Below are 13,741 nucleotides of genomic sequence, written 5' to 3' on the forward strand. Positions count from 1 at the left end.
TATACCTGTTTAGTTTAGAGGATTACTTTTAGGTTAGAATTATTTGAGTAGGCTATGGATATAGCTCAGTGGTAGAGTATACACAAAGCCTTGGGTTTGATTCCCAGCACTGCAAAAATAAATGAAAAAATTTCCATGTGACATGCATATTTCTCCTGATTTTGTGATTTTTCTAAAGTGGATGTGATGTAAAAACAACTCTTTAACAGGCCAGCTGGCTCTATAGTAGATGACTAAGTAAAAGGCTTTCCTTGTTGCCAGCACTGGTGTTTGGAGTTGCTTCTCTTCCTGTGGTGAGGAGGGAACTGAAGGCTCACAGTTGCCCACTGTGCTCCTTGTTGAAAGGGGTTGGAACAGCTGGCCAGTACTTCATCTTCTCACAACTGAGGCACTTGCTCAGATTCAACTTCTGACTTTGAGTTTGTTAACAGTATACTATAGCCAGCCATGACATTTTATTTAAATAAAAGGAAAAATAGGGCATATATCAGGTATTATTCTACTGAAACCCCCAAAAGACCTAAAAATGATTTCACTATGTGTGAATGAGTATATTCTTCTGTTAAATAGGGCTACATGACAACAAAATGAAAAAGTAATGTTTTGTTATAGCCCTTTAAATAAAAGTTTCCACTTGTCAGGAGAATTGAAAAAAACTAAACTTTTAATTGAAATAATATTGAATGAATGAAACAACTTTCATTGTGGAAATGTGTCTGTCATAAAGAATAGAATGCTTTTTAAACTTTCCTGTGATTTACTTAATTTTTTTTGTTTTCTCCTAGATCCTGAAGAATTTCTAAATATCCTGTTTCACGATATTTTAAGGGTTGAACCATTGCTAAAAATAAGGTAACTCTCAAGTTATCTAGAAGCGTTGGGGAAGTAGACCTTCTTGCCGGCTGCCATTGCTCAGTAGGAATGAAGTCCTCGGTGTTCTCAGAGTGTAGCGAAGCAGTGCAGCCACAGATGTGGGTTTTGCTAGCTGCTGTCCTCTCTGTGAGATATACTTAACTTGCAGAGAACAAGGTGAACCTGTCTTTTTAATTAGCTCTAGTGACAAATGTGCCCACAATTTAATTACTTGTGAAATTGTATATGGATATTTTTGGAAGTGCAGTTAATGAACTTTAAAAAAAATTATTCTAACTGAATTAAAAAACAAAACAAAACAAAACTTAGAGCATTGTTTTTGGCTTCCCATAACTTACAGAACTCATTTAGCCTTAAATTAGATCTTTAGTTCTCAGTTTAGTAACTTGATCTCTTCCTTTTCCCCATGTTGAAAGAATACCTGAGTTTACTTTGATGCGGTTCTTAGTGAGATATTGTAAACGTTTGAGTTTCCCAAGTCATCTGAGTGGTCACAGTCTGAATGGTGGGCCCCTCTCAATCTCAGTCTTGGTTTCTCTGGTGAAAATCTTAGGAGTGTGCTGTCTACTTCCTTAAGAGCCCAACACTGATAAGTTCACCTTATCTCTGTGTCTAAGCCATGTAATTTGAAGCAGTGTTAAACTGATTTGTGGGACCAAGGGAAGTACCACAGTTAAAGTTTGGTACTCTTCTAAAATCTCTAACAAATGAACTGACAAGATTTGTAAGCATTGGGTGTACATACTTATTAGCAAGTCAGAGTTGGTAATCGATTTATTTGTGCCTAGAAAATCCTAGAGAATTGTCTACAAAGAATTAACAAAAGAATTTATAATCTAACCATGTAAAAAGTAATCATGGAAAAATCAGCAACATTTTTGTATTCCTTCAAGCATATAGAAATGGGAATATTTCATGTTTTAGGAAAGAAAAATAAGCAATCAATTTTTTAAAGGTAGAGTTAAAAAAGATTTACACTGAGCTACAAGGTAGATTGACTAATTAGTAAGAAAGATTAAATAATTAAATATGTTAATTTTTGGTTTGTTTTATTTTTAATGATTTAATATTATTATTATTATTATTATTATTACTACAGCCCCACCACAGTTTCCCCTCCCTCCTCTCCTCTTAGTCCCTCTCTCCCACCTTGTCTCTGTCCCCCATCCACTCCTCCATTTCTATTCAGAAAAGGGCAGGCCTCCCATGGATATCAAACAAACATGGCATATCAAGTTATATATCAAGACTAGGCACCTCCCTCGTGTTAAGGCTGGAGAATGTAACCCTGTATGAGGAATAAGGTCCCAAAAGCCAGCAAAAGAGTCAGAGACAGCCCCTGCTCCCACTGCTAGAAGTGCATATTGACAGAATCTTAACCTATTGTCTTTCCTTTTTCTAAAAACGCAAGAAAATGATTTTAGAGTTTTCTACAAAATGAAGTGGGTGAAAATATTGACAGGTTCTTTTATTAAAAAAAGAATTTTATTATAATTTGTGAAGGCAAAACAATAGACATTAAAATAGTGTATAATTAGAAGTGCTTATCAGTAGACTTGAAAATAAAGCTTAGTAGTGTTGAAAGAAAAATAACATGATATGGGACGTGACCTTTTTTGGAAAAAGGTCAGTTTTGGTTTTTATCTTTAAATTTTTTTTTATTTGTTTTGCCTTAAAGCATCATCTTACAATATTTCCCTGACTGGCCTGTAGCTAGAACAGGCTGGCCTCAAACTCATTGAAATCCACCACACCCAGCTGCCTTAAAATTTTTTTTGAAAGCAGAACAAACATTAATTATTAAGGAAAAGCAAGAAAGAGAGGGACTTGAAGAGAGGAATAAACAGTTTTTACTTGTTAGTGAAATAAACTGAAGGTGCTTAAATTTTTACCCCCCACCCCTCCAGTCTAGCCCTATCTAAGGGACATCAAACTTCCCAGGGTTAATATAGGTTGACCATTGCAGTAACTCAATGAAGTAAGGCAGAGTCAAGCACTGCTGAGAGGGTAAAGACCTTTGTGGAGTTTCAAATGGTGACTGGGCAGTTCTTTACCCCTTCCCACACACCTCCAAGCAATTTGCTCATGTTCTCGCCGGCTACTTCCTAAAGACTATGGAATGGTTGTTTGAGTTCTTTTTGTCCCCTCAAGTGCCATTCATCTCTTTATGGGGGAGGTCAGCTGTTCAATAGGAAGTTGAGTGCCCTTATAATGAGAAATAAATAAAAACAATCCAAAGAGGTATAGGATATTTTTAAATGGTCAAAAAGAAAGACTAAGACGAGTGGAGGATAAAAGTAGATTTGATTAACAAAATCAGATAAGCATTCAAAGTAGAATTTTAAACATAGTAAATGTGTATGAGGAGGGTAGACTCACTGAGGGCAGTAGACACAGTGGAAAGGGACTTGTCTATTGGAAGATGGAGCTGAGAAGGCACCCTGAGTGGAAGCTAGGTATAAAGAGTTGGAAACCAGAAAGAGGGGATGGGCCATAGAAAGTAGATTGTAACCAAGTTCTTGAAGGGAATGCTAGAACAGGGTAAAGTTATACAAACGTTTTTGAATTTTGATGTTTAGTTATAAGAATAAGAATTTATAGAGTTCCCAAAGAACCAAGACTAAATTATCACTCAGAAACATGTTATAAGATACACTTAAGGTGAGACCAGCAGAACTTAGACAAAAGGAATAAGAAGTCAAGAAATAGGTAAATTTAGGTAAATTGAACTTTACAATTTAAAAAGCAGTGATAGCCAGGCGGTGGCAGCTCATGCCTTCAATCCCAGCACTCCAGAGGTAGAGGCAGGCAGATCTCTGTGAGTTCAAGGCCGGCCTGGTCTACAAAGCTACAGAGAGAAACCCTGTCTCAAAAAAGTCAAAAAAAAAAAGGGGGGGTGGGGATGATAATTGCATGTGTAGCACTAAAGATAAGAAATTGAAATGAAAGTCATTTAATGAAAAACGATGGTGAAGGAAGCAGACAGAAAGATGGGACGACATTAGCAATCAAGAAGCAGATTTGCAGTTTTCAAATTGTGTTTGAAGCATGGTATTTGCTTTCTTTCCTTTTCCTTTCACTTTCCTTTCCCCTTTTCATTTCCTTTCCTCCTTCCTTTCTTCCTTCTTCCCATTTCCTTTCCCCTTCCCTTCCCTTCCTTTCTTTTTTTAAAGAAGGAAGGGCTTCTTTTAGCCCAGAGTTTGAGGGTACAGTCCATCAGGGTGAAGTTGTGATGGGGCTGTGAGGCAGCTCGTGTCTGCATCTGCAGTCGGGAAGCAGGTGGAGATGAATGCTGGTGCTCATCTCACTCTCTCCTTTTCATTTAGTCTGGGGCCCAAACTCATGAAATGATGCTGCCCACAGTTAGGGTGGATCTTCTCACCTCAACCCAATCAGACGTGCTCAGAGGGTTATCTCATAGATGATTCTAGATCCTGTTAAGTTGACAATATTAACATCACAAGTTTACTTGTCAGCTTGATAACCAAACATAACACTTAAAAATTAAGTTTGATTTATTTTTAATAGTGTGTATGACTGTAATGCCCACAGAAGCCAGAAGAGGATGTCAGATCTTCTGAAGCAGGAGTTACAAGCAGTTTTGAACCACCTGTTTTGGGTGCTGGGGACTGAGCTCTGGCCCTCTGTAAGAGCATCTTGACTTCCTCACTGCTGAGACGCTCCCTACCACTTCTGGTTGAGAGCCTTAGCTTTTTAATGGCTGAGCTCTCTCCAGCCCTACACATACATTTTGTTTTTGTTTTTAAGTTCTTTGAGAGAGGATTTCTCTGTATAACAGTCCTAGCTCCTGGGTGTCCTGGAACTCACTTTGTAGACCAGGCTGGCCTCAAACACAAAGATCTGCCTGCCTCTGCTTCTGGAGTGCTGGGATTAAAGGCTTGCACCACCATGCCTGGCTTAAACATATGGTTTTAAAGCTATTACTTTCTACTCTTTGTCCCATCTTTAATGCAGAATAATTTATTCTAACTTCAGAAGTCTCTATAATCTTTAATGTTCCAACACTGTTCAGAGGTATAAATAGTCTTTTTAACCATGAGTTCCTGAAAAACCAATAAACGAGTTTTATACTTCCAACTTACAGTGGCATAGGGTTAGCTTCTTATCTCAAAGGGAAGGAGACAGAGGCAGAACAAGAAAAGGTCAGACCAAAGCAAGACTGACACTAGTAATAGGAACCCAAGCTCCTTATAGCCGTTTGATGACATCACAAACCTCACATGCTCAATATAGAGCTACAGGATTTGGAAATGAGTACAAGACCTCAGGACCCACCTATGATGGTCTGCACCACAAAGATAGGTCCAAACCACACCAATCTATGAGTGTTTTTATATTAATATTTGTAAAATGTCCATGCTCATTTTTAAAAAGTTACCAAATTTGTATTCTTGTGCCCTTGGATTGTCCCTAGTGGAGAATATAACCCAAATAGCATGGCTTGGTACAATTTCACAACTTTGTTATTATTCTGTAGGTTTTCAGACTTGTAAAACACTAGCGGCGAGGCTATTTAATTTTTTTATCATTTTCTAAAAATTTCATAAACTCTATATTGTATATTGAGTGTATTTCCACTATACCTCCATCCCTTCTGTCCCTTTTCATGTCTCTCTCCTGTTCCCTAGGCAGCTTCACTTCTACTTTGATGTCATATACACATTAATATAATGCTTTATATCTATAGAAAAATCTAGGAACCATAAATGAGAGAAAACATACATTGTTCCTCTTTAGGGGACTAATTTAATTTGTTTAATATGTTTATTTCCAGTTATATCCATTTTTCTATGACTGACATACTTTGTTTTTTATGGCTAAGAAGAACTCCACTGTGTATATATTTTTAGGAGTGAGTTTTTTTGTTTTGTTTTGGTTTGGTTTGGCTTGGTTTTTGTTCTTTGTTTTTGTTTTGTTTCGGTCTTTCAAGACAAGGTTTCTCTGTGTAGCCCTGGCTATCCTGGAGCTATCTTTGTAGACCAGGCTGGCCTCAAATTTACAGAGATCCACCTGCCTCTGTCTCTTGAGTGCTGGGATCAAAGGTGTATGCTACCACGCCTGGTCCTAGGGGTGAGTTTTGAGTGGCTGCTGTTCCTCCCGTTAGCTGCCATGCCTCCTTCTGGCTGTCCTTGCTTTTTCTATGTGTTGTTTCTTACCTCTATTATTTTTGTTTTTGCTTCTACACTGTTTTTAACTTAATAATTTTTCTATGACTTTTTGGCTTTGTAGTGATCAACAACCAATTAAAATGTTATTCCAGAATAACTGCTAGTTTCTTGGATTATAGATTATAATCTGTTCTTATTAGTTTTGAGTTCTCAAGAGCGCTGTAGCTTGTTATCAGATTTTAAGTTTTATAAATTCAGGACATAATTTGCTTGGGGAAACTGAAGATCACTATGGGCTGCTCTGGGTTACAGAGGTTTCGTTATAAAGATCACTCTGAGCTGCTCTCTGAGTTACAGAGGTTTTGTTATAAAAACTACCAAAGTTTTTCTCTAAAACTCTTTAAATCTAGATACTCATTTAAATAATGTGATTCTAAACTCAGGCTTGGCTAAGAAAGAAAAGCAGTAACCTGAAAGATTAAAAAACAATCTTCTTAGTAGAGTTAGTTCTACAGATTACTAGTTAGCTGGTAAGGAAAGGGAGATGTTTAGACATTTACCTGGTATTTGTCAAATCTGTGGGTGACCATCTGAAGAGCACCTGGTAGCTGAAAGACTAGAGGACAGTTGTTAGGGTTCCTGGGCTTCACACCTTGCACTGCTTTGACTTCCTAGGAAATTATCCTTCCCTACCTCCTAGGGTATTATTTTAGAAGTACAAACGTTTTATCTAGAAGGTCTAAGAGTCTATCATTGAGGCACTTAAGCATTTGTTCTAGTCATTAAAAGCAGTGCTCACAACCATCTGTAACTCCAGTTCTAGGGGGCCTGTCACCTATGGCGAAACACCACTGTACAGAAAATAAAAATAAATACATTTTTTTTAAAAAAATCAGCTTTTGCTTTCTAGATTTGGAGGGAGAAATCGAACTGATTATTGTTCATATAGTGTTTCTTGACTGGGATATGACTGGGATATTAGTCTACATTTTTCTTGTAATGGCAAAGAACTTTTGAATAATTTATGAATATGGCAGACATAATTTATGAGGTCTTCTGCATAAGTGCATTTAATTATCTCATCCAAATCATTGTCTTTCACCTGGCATTTAGATGATCCAGAGCTGCACATCATGGTATTGTATTCTCGGGTACTGTCAGACGGCTTTATATTCTGATTAAGGCATTTAATAGAGAGCTTATGTGCATTTCTTTCTGCATGATCCTAGATCAGCAGGCCAAAAAGTTCAAGACTGTAACTTCTATCAGATTTTTATGGAAAAAAATGAGAAAGTTGGAGTTCCTACAATTCAGCAGTTACTAGAATGGTCTTTTATCAACAGCAACCTGAAATTTGCAGAGGTTAGTGATTCTAACTGGATTTTTATTGTTAACTTTATTTTGTTTCTTACTAGTGCTGGGGATTAAACCCAGGACTTTTGTACACACTCGACCACGTGTTGCCCCACTAACTATAACCCAGCTCTCACTGTGCTTTAACCAAGAATAGTTTGAAGAAACAGTTAAGAAAACACATTTTTAAAAAGTGGTGTTGTAACTTCATTCTTTTAAAAGAAAGCCCCATAGCTTAAGTTGGAATGTTTTGTATTTGGAAAGAAAGAAAAGCTAACTTTTAACTTTAAAGTAGTCTAATGCCAAAGATATGCATATACACATTACATATTTATGTTTTTAGTTGTCATTTTACCCATGCATATTATCTAAATGTGTCAAAGGTAATGTTAAGAGATAAGATGCCAGTAAGTTCTGCATGGGTTTGCTAATAAATGCAGTAGAACAGTTTCTTTGATTCTGAGTGGATGATTTATAGTAATGCATGCTGTGGTCTGTTTTTATTATGTTCATCTCTGAGGTGGTATTTTACTGCCTTCTTTGCTGATGTTTAGGTAGCATTATCTATGATTATGTCCAACAGGAAAGTCTGGAAGTGCTGCACTGCATCCGCATTGCACATTCACAAGTGGGCTCCGTTTCATGGGCCAACAACACTGGTGAAATCACTGCTTGGTTTGACAGCCATGACTATTTCAGTTTCATAGGGAAACTTTTTTACACGTTTCCTCTATTAGTAAAGGGAATAGGACTTAAGGTGTTAGACATTCTGCGTAAGCACTATATTGAGCTGAGTCCCCAGTTCCTTAGGACTTTGATTTCTAAAACTATGTATCTTTTTTTTTTTTTTAAGGCACCATCATGCTTGATTATCCAGATGCCTCGGTTTGGAAAAGACTTTAAGCTATTTAAAAAAATTTTTCCTTCCCTGGAATTAAATATAACAGATTTGCTTGAAGACAGTAAGTATACAGCCCTTTGTTTTATTCTGGTTTTTAGAAATAGTTGGCCTGGACTTTTCATTAGTTATAGATACAGTACTTCTGACAAGTAATTCAGTATCGGAAGAGCTTGGGCATATTAAGCCAATAATTTGAGTGCTGAGAATTTATTCTGAAAAAAGTAAAAGTAAAAATAAATATTTTAAATACAAAATCACTAATTATCTGACAAGAAATTAGAGACAATAAATGTTAATAAGAGGGAAGTGGTTAATTGGATTATATATCCAAACAATGGACCTACTATCATTAAGACCCAGGGGTTTGAGGGCAACACATATGAAAACAGTGGTGTGTGGTAGTTAGTGGAAGGGAAAGCATTAAGAGGCTGGATGAGAGGTGCTTGAGATACACGTGTACTTGGGTACACACAGTTATATAAATACTAGGACATAAAACTGTTAGAGAAAGTTCATAATGGTAGAGATTGTCACTGACTTAAGACCATATGTGCTATTGGTTTTCTCATATATATATATATATATATATATATATATATTATATATATATATATATATATATATTATATCTTTGGACATTTCATGACCAGAGGAACAATTCTAGAATAGGTTATTTGGGGGGAAAAAAGTCCTGAAAAATATTACAAATACAAGAAAATCCAAGTGAAATTTTAAGAGGGTTAGAGAGGGCTAGACTCCCCCCAGCATTCTTGTTTTCAAAGGATAGCTTTTATTTTTAATAACAGAATATCTTCTAAAAAGGCTTCTTCCTTCCCTCTCTGCATCCGGTAGCTCCCAGGCAATGCCGCATCTGTGGAGGACTTGCAATGTATGAGTGTAGAGAGTGCTATGATGACCCCGACATCTCAGCAGGGAAGATAAAGCAGTTCTGTAAGACCTGCAGCACTCAGGTAACCCTCACTCACTGGTGCATGTGCTCTGCAGCAGTCAGCTGCTGATGGTCCAGTACATTGCAGGGTTTGAAAGCCTTTCAGAATCTAAGTGTACTTTAAACATTCACAATAATTATTATTGCTCATGTCTCATCTGCTGGTGTGTGTGTGTGTGTGTGTGTGTGTGTGTGTGTGTGTGTGTAGTACTTGATTGTGTTTGTAAGAGATGTGGTCAGTGAAAGTGATTAGAGTCTATCCCCTTGAAATACAGCATTAGCTCATGTGTGGCATTTTCTTAATGGTCCATTTTAGGTTCACCTCCATCCCAGGAGGTTGAATCATACATATCATCCAGTATCACTTCCCAAAGACTTGCCTGACTGGGACTGGAGACATGGCTGCATCCCCTGTCAGAAGATGGAGTTATTTGCTGTTCTCTGCATAGAAACGAGCCACTATGTTGCTTTTGTGAAGTATGGGAAGGATGACTCTGCCTGGCTCTTCTTTGACAGCATGGCTGATCGAGATGGTATTTAAAACTTTTCTTTTAGGGTGAGATGCTTCCTAGTGAGCTATCGAGAGCACTTGTTTAGAGTAGTAGAGTATTTTTTGAGAGAATTCTTTGAAGGATATCATAGTGTTACAGACTTTAATTTTCAAAGAGTATTAATAAATCTGTACTCAGACTAAGTAACAATAATGTTGTGACATCTTGGCCCTTATACAGACTTGTTAAAGAGTCTTGTCCATAATCTCAGACTTGGTAGGTAGAGGATTGTGAATTAGAGGTCAATTTGTGTTACATAATGAGAACCTGTTTCTGTTTGCTCCACCTCAAAAGAAAAAACACAACAAAACATAGACTCCTAAAATTCTTCTTTTAGAGCTGATTTTACCATCTACTTCCTTTCCTTTTTATATACAGTATAGTAGCCATTTTATTGAGGATGTAAATGCTAAGCTCTGTGGGATACTTTGGTCATGGAAATCATGCCTGTTTTTTTTGATGTTTAAAGCTAAAGTTTAAGATGTGAAGGTTGCATAGTTTGTATTTAACTCCATCTTCCTGATCTCATGTATTCCATTTCAGGAAGAAACCTTTACTCAGTGAGCTATTTTTAGGAAGCTTAGTTATTACTTAGTATACACTTGAGTGTCAGAATCTCAAGGGGTTTTGGTAGTAAGGTACTTGCCACAGTACCCCACATACCACCTTTTATCTACAGTTATTTTCCCAAGCCCTAGTCCCCCAGGGCTTCTGATGTGGTTCTCCAATAACCAGAGACACCTAGTGGCAGCTTCTTCTTTTTTTTTAAGATTTATTTATTTATTATGTATACAGTGTTCTGCCTACATGTAGGACTGCAGGTCAGAGAGGGCACAAATCTCATTATAGATGGCTGTGAGCCACCATGTGGTTGCTGGGAATTGAACTCAGGACCTCTGGAAGAGCAGGCAGTGCTCTTATCCTCTGGGCCATCTCTACTGGCAGCTTCTTGACCAACAGCTCTCTATCTCTCCTCAGCTCTCAGATGCCTGAGGTTACAGCCTACCCCTCCTGTGCATGTGCTTCATCCATTTAGCATTAGCAGCATACCATTTAGGAAAGCACTTGGGAAAGCAAATCCATTATCAGATGATCATGCATATTCTGATGATCAGTATGTAAACCAACAGTGCTAGAGGTGTGCAAGTATGTCCTTAAAACTCAGGGAAACAGTAGTCTGTAATTACTAGATTTGCTCAAAATTGGATAGTCTTGTGGAAAAGTGTCAGGCTGCTAATATCTGAGATGGACATAAAAGTATGAAGGGCTGAGGTTTTGTGTGTACACATGGGTAGCAGCCTGCAAATAAGGGCTGCATCTTTTCCTAAATACTTGTCCTTTTACCAATTTTATTCTCTTTTGTCTGCTGAACCCTCTCAGAAACCAAAAAAGGACATTGTAATTCTAGAGACAGAAAGTCAAACAAAGCCCCTGCCCCCCTCAGTTCTGGGAATCAGTCTTCACTAAATTCTAGGATAATAAAATTGTTCTTGTGGGACAGGGTGCCAAGAGGACTTAGAAGTTTGCTGCTCACAAAGAGAGTTCTCCTCTCTCCGTAGGTGGTCAGAATGGTTTCAACATTCCACAAGTGACACCCTGCCCGGAAGTGGGAGAGTACTTGAAGATGTCTCTGGAGGACCTGCACTCTTTGGATTCCAGACGGATTCAAGGCTGTGCACGTAGACTTCTTTGCGATGCATACATGTGCATGTACCAGAGTCCAACCATGAGCTTGTACAAGTAACCAGGTCATCTGAAATGGGCAGAGACCGAGCACAAAGCTTAGCGCTGTGTTTTCCTCCAGCTGGTGGTTCTGTCTGGCGCCCATTGCCGGCAATGGGTGTCTTTTGTGGTGATGGCCCTTCAGCAAAGGATTCCTGTGTTTCCAAACAAATTGCTTTTGTGTTCTTGAAGTATTTAATAAGAAGCATTTTGCACTCTAGGAAGTATGTTTGTGTTGGTTTTTTAAGAATCTAAATGAAGTTATTAATACCTGAAACTTTTAAGTTAACTGCATTGATGATATGATATTTTTGGAAGCATATAATTTTAATTGTGACGTCTAAAACCTCTTTTAGTCCATTGAGGATGTAAATAAATATCTCTTCTTATGGACCAAGGATATGAAATAAATTTTCTTTTGTAGCTATTGATTGCCTTGAGGAAGAAATAATACGGTTTTATTAAGAGTCTACCTTTACTTCAGTTATTGGAGGTGTGCTGAGTTTAATTGTTAATTTTTACTATATAGTGCTGATTTCCTGCATGTCTGTATTTTGCCGAGTGTCTATGTTTCTGAAGCAGTGGTCAGAACATGCTGAAATTCCTTTTGTGGTGTTATTTTCTATTTGTTCTGGTTTTGAGATAAGTGAGTGACTTTGTTATAAAATGTCAATTTTTGATGTCATCTTCTTGGAGGATTAGGGTACATAGCAATTGGAGCATTTCAGTCATAGTAACAACTGGTACCTAACAGGTTTTCTATAGGAGCTCTTAAGTATTTATGGAACAAGGCACAGTGATTTCTGAAATGACTGGAGTGGTAAGTAGATAATATATTCTTATACAGATACACACTCCAGGGAAAAAAAAGTTGGCTTAGAGACATTACTAACATTTCCCTGAAAAGTTGTATTAGATATTTAAAACTCATTTCAAATAAATTATTTTTAATTTAAGTGAACCTCTCATAATTTAAATAAGACTGTGGTTTTGTTTGATCAGAGAGCATTATATTCACTGATGGCAGTTTTGTGTGACTTGAGATAATGACTACAACATCAGTGTGTAACTGGAATGTTAGTGACAGCTTCATCCTCCTGGCTGAAGAAGTAGAAGGTGGATGTTGTCTTAGGACTGCTAGTGTGTGTATAGACCACAGTGGATGCGCTATACTGGAACTATCAAGTATACAAGCCAGAACTATAGGTTGTTTGTTGTCTGAGTGTTGTTTTGTGGTATAGTGTCTTTGTGGCTGTCTTTCTGGAATAGTGTCTCAAACTTACAAGACAGAGATGGTGTTTATGTGTAGCATATGGCTTTATAAAATATTTAATGTCAAAAGAGAGTCTTATAAATCTTATTGTTATTTTTAAAGGCACTTTACTCCTTGGTTTTATTATTCCATTTTGCTAGCGTGTATTAGCTTTATAAGTCATAAGGCACAGAAGCTCTTCCATTTTGTAATCTTTGTACTTTTGCAATAGAAAAGTACATAAATTCTGCACAGACTTTGGTATAGCTAAGTACCTAGGCTTGGTGGTGAGGCCATGACTAGATGTGAGTGAAGATCTCCAGCTCTGTGCTGGCCTTGCCTCCATTGCCTTGGGACAGGGGAGAATGGTGAGCGCTGGGCCTGAGGCTTGCAGGCTGGCCACCCAGAGTCCAGGCACCCTGAAATAAGTATGTATTGAATGAGTTCATTAGTGGGACTTTGAAAGGCTTAGCTGAGAAATGATCAGGAATCTATATAGGCACGACTGGTTTAACAGTGAAAGAGGGGTGAGGGAAAACATTGTTTTTTTTTAATTGTAGAAATGGAGGCAAAACATCCATGTTGAGAAAGACCAGTTACTTGGCTTTCAGAGCAGAGGAGTGAAAGCCTGTTTGACAGTGATTCCAAGGTTGGGGTGCACTTTGTGAGTGGGCAGGATCATGTCCACAGGCAAATCCTAGCAAGGTTTTCCCAAAGGAATACTTTGTGTTCTTTAGCAGTAGTGGGTGGGTAGGGTACACAGTGGCTGGAGAGGCCTGAGGACCACAGCCAGTGGGAGCATTCCCTCGTGCTTTCTCATCCCTCTGGATAGTCCCTCCTTATTTCTGAGAGCCTGGTTTGCTGCAGGATAATAGGGCTGTACTATGTGATGCAGATGTGTGCCCGTTGATTGATTAATTTTTAATCGTAGGTTTTCTGTGCTGCTTCCCATTGCCTTTTAAAATGTTTTGATTATCATTTTTCCTTATCAAGATGATAGTATAGTAGGAT

At 37.8% G+C, this 13,741-nt stretch overlaps 1 protein-coding gene across 6 annotated transcripts in view; it reads left to right on the forward strand.

Annotated features, from left to right (window-relative positions):
* Positions 1-12,434, forward strand: part of Cyld (CYLD lysine 63 deubiquitinase) — a 53,249-nt gene extending 40,815 nt beyond the window's left edge. For all 6 annotated transcript variants that reach the window (XM_027405553.2, XM_027405555.2, XM_027405556.2 and 3 more), the window contains 6 exons: positions 786-852; positions 7,232-7,364; positions 8,209-8,317; positions 9,109-9,227; positions 9,522-9,738; positions 11,316-12,434. In XM_027405553.2, coding sequence (XP_027261354.1) covers positions 786-852; positions 7,232-7,364; positions 8,209-8,317; positions 9,109-9,227; positions 9,522-9,738; positions 11,316-11,500 — 830 coding nt within the window. In that variant the 3' untranslated portion in view covers positions 11,501-12,434. The remainder of the gene's footprint in view (positions 1-785; positions 853-7,231; positions 7,365-8,208; positions 8,318-9,108; positions 9,228-9,521; positions 9,739-11,315) is intronic.
* Positions 12,435-13,741: the final 1,307 nt, after the last annotated feature.

This window comes from Cricetulus griseus, chromosome 3 (genome assembly GCF_003668045.3).
Source record: "Cricetulus griseus strain 17A/GY chromosome 3, alternate assembly CriGri-PICRH-1.0, whole genome shotgun sequence".
Taxonomy (NCBI): Eukaryota; Metazoa; Chordata; class Mammalia; order Rodentia; family Cricetidae; genus Cricetulus; species Cricetulus griseus.